Raw genomic sequence first — 9,062 nt, 5'->3', positions numbered from 1 at the left:
GAAATGACTCCAAGCTTCATGGTTTTACTCCCACTAGGGGATTGCGACAAGGAATCCCCATGTCTCCTTATGTGTTCCTTCTCGGTATGTAATAATTCTTTTCCTCTTTTGGTTCAATAGAAGGTAGATTAGGATATGCAAAAGCTGCTTGATCTTGTTAGTAACTATCATATTCTTCTCCTATTTGTGGATGACATTTTACTCTTTAGCTACGCATCTAATGACCAAATATAAAATTTATGTTCTTCATGATTTTTCTATGGCTCTCGGACTTAAGGTGAACCAAGACAAATTATGAATGCTTTGTTCGCCTATGGTGTAAAATTGCGAAGTTGAAAAGAAATTGTTGTTTGTGGCATTAAAAACTTGTTATAAATTACACGCGTCGGTTGTATAACTGACAAACGATATATAAGAGTAGGAAGATTATTATTATATCTCGAACATTGATCCATCTAAGATAATATTTAATCAAATGGAATAAGTTTTTTTTGAAACACTAATGGAATAAGTTAAAAACTCCTCAAAATGTATATTTGCCTTATTTTCTCTCCACCTATATATAACATATTAGACCATATATCCTCTCATTTTCAACGTGCCCAAGTTGTGTACATGTTCATTTTTCTTCTCAGTTCTAGCCTTTAATTATTTTCTTTGTTAAAATTTCTCGATAGGTAAAACGTACACTTTCTTGCATTTTAGTTTTAAGATAAGAAATGAATTAGCAATACTATCTCAATAGTTGCCTTTAAGAGACTATAAATATGCAGTTCGTGCTCCCAATAGTTGCATTCTTCACTTGTCTTCTTTCTCTCCTTTTCCTTATTCCTAGATGGCTAGGGTGTTGTCAGATCCTCTAAAAGTTGGGAGGGTGATTGGAGATGTTCTTGATCCTTTCATCCCAACCATAAAAATGTCTGTATTTTACAATAAGAAAGAAATCTTCAACGGATATGAGCTCTTCCCTTCCACAGTGACCACCAGGCCCAGGATTGAGATTGGAGGTGACATGAGGTCCCTCTTTACACTGGTATATATATACTGGAAAACCCCTTATTATCTCTTTCCCTTTCTTTAATTAACAGAAAATAAAGGGATATAGAAACCCTATAATCATACAGTGTCTTCTTTTCCCTGCAGATCATGATAGACCCAGATGTTCCTGGCCCTAGTGATCCTTATCTTAGAGAGCACTTGCACTGGTACTTAGTAAATAAGACCTTGAAACCAGTTATTTTGCTTGATTGCCTCATTAAATAAGGTTTATTATAGTCCATATAAATCACACACACACGTTGTCTAAGTTATTGAAGTGGTTAGTTGATTGATGCTATTGTATCTTCACACTTCATTTTCTTTTACAATTCATTTTCATCCTGTTTTTTATTTTAATCTTTCTTTACTATATTTTTTTATTAAATTACATATCATATCACTCTTTTTTTGTCTTCATTTTTATACCTCTTTATAAGTGCACACATGGAAGTGTTAACAAAACTTAATTATTAAACTTGAGAGGAAATATCATGTGAAGAAAGGGCTTGTAAATATTCAGGGACAGAAATATCTGGATACCTCATACGCACGGTGAGAAGAGAAAAAAAATAAAATAAGTAAAGTATGTGATATATAATGTGATGTGATAAGAAAAAAAAAGATATTTGCTGGTGTTTATAGTTATACTAGTTTAATATCTAAGTATCATTAATGATATATTTAGACATACAAATAGTGCAAATATCCCACAAACATTTAAATACTTCATTTCTTCTATCTATCACTCTAGTTTTCACATCTATGATATACATGTCCATTTCTTCTATCTCTTGGCTTTCTGGACGTCTGCAATATTTATATTTGTACTAATAACTTTTCCTATATGACCTCTATTACTCTCACTCTCTTATTTCGCTATCTCTCATGTAAATTTTGGTATAGAAACAAACCCAATTGAAGTGACGTGGAAAGAAAAACATGGCGCCTGTTAAAATGCTTTTGTGCCAATTAATTTCAGCATATTATAACACATTATAAATATAATGTACTGAATGTAAAATATATATGTTCATGTGAATTAATTTTTAACTTCGTCCATCACCTTAGAACTAACAGAGATGGTAAAAAAAAAAAAAACTCTGGAACTTACAATCATTCCTATTAGGGAGGTCCCCAAATAACAATGAAACTATTTGCATTTGTGCAGGATGGTGACTGACATTCCAGGCTCAACAGATGCCACATTTGGTAGGTTACCATTATTTCTTTAAAGTACTCAAAAAATGCACATGGACATAGAATAAAGAGATCACTACTCACTGAAACAAACTGACCCCAATCTCCGTTTTCTTTTTTGCCCCCCCTTGATTTGGGGTGGGGATGTTTATACACATATCAGGAAAGGAGTTGACAAGCTATGAGATCCCAATGCCTATTATAGGGATCCACAGGTATGTGTTTGTCCTTTTCAAGCAAAATCGCAAGAACAAGGGTGTTGTTAGTGTTACCCCACCATCAGCTTCAACTTCAAGTAGGGATCACTTCAACACTCGCGATTTCTCTGCTGAGAATGATCTTGGCCTCCCTGTTGCTGCTGTCTACTTCAATGCACGGAAGGAAACTGCTCCAAAGCGGCGCTAGGGTTAGCTCTAGGGGGACTCTAGTCTCTATATGATGATGAGGAGTTTCAGTGCTAGCTAGCTTCAACCTCATGTGTGTTCAAATCAAACAACTTGCTGGAATCTAATCATAGTTTATATTTATTCTCTTGAGTTTTCTTGTTTAGTGAAATTATAACTCTTGGTGTTGCTACTAATTAGGTTGGTCAAAAAGTAACTTTAACTGTTCTGTGGGTGTGTTAAGTCCATGTTTTTTCTCTTTGTAACTCAGGGTTTAGTTTCACTTATGTATCCTTTAGTTGTTTAGGGTGAGTCTTCTGCTGACACTTCAGACATGGAAAAAGTGGGAACTCCTTATCAATTTTATGTAAGATTTGATTTAGTTAACTTTGGAGATTACTCCATTAGGAATTAATGGAATGACATGTTACATCTTCAATTCTGTATGACTGAATGAGTATGTTTGGATATCATTAAACTCAATTTCGATTCACCACTACTACAGAAAAGGCTTTTCGCCACGGTCGCACGCCTTTTTGCCACGGTTAAACCGTGGCGATAGCCACCGTGGCAATTGCTCAATTGTCACGGTTGAAGGGCGAACCGTGGCAATTGCTTCACCTGTTGCCACAGTGAGAAAAGGACAACCGTGGCAATATGTGGCCTCTATTGTCACGGTTAAGCGTGGACCGTGGCAATATGTTGCATCTATGGCCACGACCAGGTGGGGAACCGTGGCAATAAGTTACATCTATTGCCACAGTCAAGTGGGGAACCGTGGCAATACTTATCTTCTATTGCCACGGTCAATTGGGGAGATATCTATACACATATCAACAATAATTAAATTTTACAGTGTTGCATTACGCTAAATGTTGCAGCAGAAAAATCTCAATACACCAAATTCTTCAAATAATAAACTTAATTTATATGGAAATAATACTTAATTAAATTCATACATTGTTCCAGTAAAAGCCACTGACTGTGTTGCATTACAAAGCTAATAGAACATAGCTTAAACAAAATACAACTAACACCAATGCTGCAACATATTACACACTTGGTTGGTCGTCAGATTTCATTTGGACATCTCACATCCTGCAAAAACTCTTCATATCTATTTGAACATTTCACATCCAATTTTTGACCTCCTGCAAAAATAAGATAACAATTCAAAACAAAAATATCATTCTATATATCCTTAAAAAGATACTAGCAGAGAGTAAAAAAATCATGACAATAAATTTAGTAAACATCCACATACCTTATATGGAGATTGTGAGGATTCGGAAAGGATCAAGTCTCATAAATCTCAATACATAACATCTGCAGTCTATGCCATTTGATGTCTGATTTCTTTATGGGCACACCACCATATTTCCTATTAGCAAGATAAATCTTCACAATCAATTTTTTTTAAATCAAAATATCGACATCCATAGATATTGTAATTACCAAAAGCAAATAAATAACATATGCAGAATGAAATGATTAAAACTGCTAACATAGCACCAAAGTCGAGACAACTAGTCTAATTATAAGGTACGGATTTCAAATTCAAAAGCCAACAAACTTAACTGCCACAGTACTTCAGGTTCGAAAAACAACTCCATTGACATGATTGCAGCAACCATAGCAACATCTTTTGATGACAACAGCATGAGAGCATATCAAAATTACAGCAAACCCCAGCTAATCAATGCTTATTTCCACGACCCTCAAAACCAATATTTTGCATCTTGTTTCCATCTTCAACAGAGGTTTGTTCACTGGGTGTTAATTTCCGTTTGTTCGCATAATCATAAAGTTTGACAAATCCAAACCCAGCAACTCCATTTGCATATTATCTCATCATAGTATTAGGAGATGCAAGTTTATTCATATATACCACATCATGCCTAAACGTCTGTAGTCTAAACCAGGGAGAGAGTAAAAGATTGAGAGAGAATTGGAATAAATTAAGGAATAAAAGGAATTTAATTTTTTAGGATAAATAAATATTTTAAATTATACTAATGATGATATTGAATAGTTTTAAAAGAGATGATATTGATATAACTTATTTTAAAAAAGAATATTATGTAACTTCCCTTTGTACCTGGCTAATTTTAGGGAAGATGAATGATTTTTATTTATTTTATTTTGATCAACTATGAGTCTTTATTTCTAGTAGGTATTTCTAATAAATCCTATATATATTGTATATCAATCAAGCATTCAATTATATTTGCAATTTCCAACGTGACAACATTGGAAAATTTAGCCAACACATAAGCTCACTGTTTGGCCGTTTCATTTATAACTAAAACAAAATTTGGGCCTAATTTTTGTTTTGTTTTGTTGGAGGCCTTAGGCAGTTGCCTTTTTGGCCTAAAGGCCCTGGTGAAAGATGTGGTGTCCAACTCACTTGTGGTTTGCTCTTTAGCCCAATATAGAGTTTTATCCCCCGAGTTTTAAATCATCTCCTTTAATTTAGCCCAACAATATGATCATTAAGACTAGGTTGTTTTAGTGTCTAAAATTAGTATTAACATGAAGAAGAAAAAATATGAGAGAGAAAGGTAGAGAGAGAGGGGGAGAGGATGACGGATGGGAAAAGGTGGTGGGGCGTCGGAAACAGAGGGACAATGGAGGAATCACTTCGTTTTTCTTCTCCCACTTTCCGGATGACCATGGGGAGAAGGAAATGTGGTCCTTTTTCCATGGCTGGGGGCAAGTGTGGGAGGTGTTCATCCCTAATAAGAGGACCAAGGCAGGGATGCGGTTTGGCTTCGTCAGGTTTAAGAACGTCAGGGACCCTATGCTTCTCGAACGACAGCTTGACCAAGCTTTCCTCTGCGGTAAAAAGCTCTTTGTTAACCTGCCAAGGTTCAGCAACCATGGGGGTGGGGGCGGCAAACCAGGTCTTGCAGGTATGCGCCTCTCTGGAAGGAATTCGGAGCACAAAAAACCCCTCCGTCATCAGGCTCCTACCTACCCTGCTCTTGGACCAAGGAGAGAAGGGACTTGTGGGCCTTTGTCCTACAAGCAGGCTCTTGCTGGCCATGTTGGTTCTCCTACCCAGGATGCGATTAATTTACAGTGGAGGCCAAGGAGAATCTCGTGGCTCTCCAGCAGGAAGGTACTATTGATAACTGGTTGGGAAGGAGTCTGATTGGCAAGCTGAAGGACCTTCAGAAAGTGGAAACTCTTTAGGATAGTTTTCTTCTAGAAGGCTTTAAGGCTGTGAAGGTAAGGTCTTTGGGTGATAACCTTGTCCTCCTCACTGGAGACGAGGACGATGACCTTCAGGTCTCACTGCAGGGGATGAGCACTTGGATGGAGGACACTTTCGAAGAAGTGAAACCTGGGAGTCCCTCTTTTGGGTTAAGCCACCGAATTAGGTGGTTTAGATGTGAAGGCGTTCCCCTGCACCTCTGGAACTGGGGTTGCTTTAGCCAGCTCGTCTCCTCTTTCGGTTCATTGGTCTCGATCGATCCTGAAACCAAAGAGTTCAATCGGGTGGAGTGGGCAAGGATTCAAGTCCGAACCCACTTCACCAAGTTAGGTCCTTTTTCAACCAAGCTGAAATGGAAAGACAATGTCTTTGACGTTTGTCTCTTTGAAGAAACGTGTTTCTCTAATTGCTGCTGCTTTCAGGGACCTGCCTCTGAGAAAGATTCAGTGTCTAGTGGGTGGTTCAACACGGAGGTAGACCCAGCTTCATGAGGCTCCGACGATTCAGAGGACGGCGACGACTCTTCGGGTGCCCTGCTAAACCCTAAGTTGGTGATGTGAGGGCCCACAAACCAAGGGGATCAGAGGGACCAATCGGGTGGTACGAGGACAAAAAATGTTAATGCTTCCCCAGTGGCCTCGGGGACAAACGCTGATTGTTTACCAACCTGTCAGTTTGTAAGGGAGACACAAGGGCTGGTTGTAGGGCAGGTTTCAAACATCTCTCTTGGATCAGAAATTTTGAGAGTTGACTTGGCTCCCATTGGAAAAGGGGTGGGAGTTCCTTTACCTGTGGAGGGAAGTAGTGATACTCGTGGGCCCCTTAGAGCACGTGAGGCCCCTGCTCCGGCTGGCCCTTCACACGTGCCACTAGTAAGGGAGGGTCCTGTTTGTTCTCCTGGGTTGTGTTTGGCTGGACCGGGTAATCCCTTCTGCCTTGGGTCCATCGCGAACAACGTCCCTTCCCCTGTTAAGCCTTGCTCTTTGAGTAGCAGCCTTGCCCCCGATAAGGGTGCAGTGGAGAGCCCGATCATCCTGAGGTTCGCTTTTGGTGGAACTTCCGAGGTTGAAGCTGGTCTTGACCCTCTCGAGGGCGCAGTGTGCTTGAGGGAAGATTGATCTCGATCTGCAGCGAATGCATCTGCTGGCGACCCACTTCCATCTTCCGCATCAGACTCCATTGAGGAAGTAAGTCCTGTTGCAAAGAGGACACTGGAGGAGTACCAATTAGAGGGCTCACAAAGGACGAACAAACCTTTTCTTGGTGATAATTTAAACGCAACAAAGAGGAAGGAGGTTCGTCACTTTACTCATTCTTTTAGTAACTCAATTTCTGATGATGGGATACGGAATTGCAATAATCTTTACTGGCTGATGAGACAAAGGAGGCAGAAAAGCTTTGGAGCCTTGGAAAGTCACTTGGTGTAAATTACAAGGGTTGTGATGAAGACTTGATTGCAAAATTAAGGGAGTTGGAGGCACGTGATGAAGCACAGTATGCCAATAAGATAATTGTAGTGCGGGGAGGATTGCCATCGGTTGCCTGATGAAGCTGCTTTGCTTTAATGTGCGGGGGATGGGTGGTAGGGTGAAACAGAAATTTATTAGAAGTATGGTAGCGTCTGAAGCAGTTGAAATGCTTCTCCTGTAAGAGACAAAAATTGCCTTGGTGGATAAACCTCTCTGCAACTCGATCTGGGGAGATGGCAATCTGGATTGGGTGGCTTCTCCGGCTGTCAATAGTGCAGGAGGCCTACTGTGCGTTTGGAATAAAGATGCCTTCTCTCTTGAGCAGAGTTTTGTTGGTTCTGGTTTCCTTGGTCTTAAAGGCAAATGGAAGGTTATTGACTGTTTACTGGTAAATGTCTATTCCCCCTGTAACTTAGGGGGGAAAAGACAACTGTGGGGTGATATTATCAGCCTGAAAGAGTCAATGGAGGAGACTATTTGGTGCGTAGCAGGAGATTTTAACGTTGTTAGATGTCCTGAGGAAAGGAAACAGTCCTCTTAAGAAGGCAGGAGCGGTTTGGGGGAGATTTCTGAATTTAATGCTTTTGTGAACATCATGGGCCATGAGGACATTCCCCTTGTAGGTAGAAAGTGTAGTTTTTTTGATTGGCTGCATTTTGCACAAAACACGATGTGCAACCATATGTTCCGACATCTGGAGCAACATGTTGCGTTTACGTATGTTGGTAGTTCAATCGCTGAAATCAAGTTGTTTGTTGGGCTGCTGACTGTATGGAAATTCAGAAGATTTATTCTATGCTGTGCGTTTTATCTTCTGAAGGCGTGTTTGTTTTAATCTTGGCTGAAGTAACAAGATTGATAACGTGTGAACCAAGTCTATCTCAAAGTTTGAACTTCAATTTACTTGGTTCTGTTATTTTATTCTGGTAAGATTTGTGTAACGCCCCGATTTTCAGGTGTCACTTTAGTAACCTATCAAAGTAAATATGCAATATTTTCCAAACGAATATATAAACACGAGTATTATTTTTTTTTTCTTTTCGAAGTGTATTTCCAAAACATGTCATGCATACTCCCAACTACAAAACCTAACCAATAGAAACAACTCAACAAAAACCTATGATGCAATGACACCATGAATCCGACATACTCCCTACGATCTCCACATCGGGGAACCGCAGGAAAGCAATGAATCAGAACCTACCCGAAACCTCAAATATAAATTCCTAAAATCTTTATGCAAGCTTAAACCAATAACGGTAAGCTCTCTAACCCAAGGCTCTAGCCTTAAACCCGACTCTACTCTTCATGTCTTCCACTAATCTTCAAGTCTTCAGCTCCGACTCGTACAAAGGTCAAGCTTCATCGAGGGTTCTCCAACGCCTAATAGCGTTAAGCGCCCAAACAACAAATAGCAAATAGAAAGGGTTAACTCCATGCAATTACCACGTATAAAAGGGAAAAGCATGCTATCAAAGTTTAAGTGTGTAACATGGCACATAAGCTAGCAACTTAATTCAAGATAGATAACGACATATATCCAACAACCTAAATTTAATTCAGATATCAACAACATAGATTTAAATCAGATATCAGCAAAATCAACAACATAAAATCAAACCAGATATCCACAACCTCAACAATATAAATCAAATCAGATATAAACAATCCTCAACAATACAACATTAATTCAGATATCAACAACTTCAACAATATCACGACAAATCAGATATCAATAATCCTCAACAATATAACAAC

At 39.0% G+C, this 9,062-nt stretch overlaps 1 protein-coding gene across 1 annotated transcript; it reads left to right on the top strand.

The window, feature by feature from the left end:
- Positions 1–815: 815 nt before the first annotated feature.
- On the top strand, positions 816–2,932 carry LOC130718888 (protein TERMINAL FLOWER 1-like). Its single transcript, XM_057569520.1, has 4 exons — positions 816–1,033; positions 1,144–1,205; positions 2,207–2,247; positions 2,399–2,932. Exons 1-4 carry the CDS (start codon positions 836–838, stop codon positions 2,638–2,640), a joined length of 543 nt encoding a protein of 180 aa, XP_057425503.1. The 5' UTR covers positions 816–835; the 3' UTR covers positions 2,641–2,932.
- Positions 2,933–9,062: the final 6,130 nt, after the last annotated feature.

The sequence above is a fragment of the Lotus japonicus genome, chromosome 5 (genome assembly GCF_012489685.1).
Source record: "Lotus japonicus ecotype B-129 chromosome 5, LjGifu_v1.2".
NCBI lineage: Eukaryota > Viridiplantae > Streptophyta > Magnoliopsida > Fabales > Fabaceae > Lotus > Lotus japonicus.
This window is presented reverse-complemented; position numbering and strand designations above follow the sequence as displayed.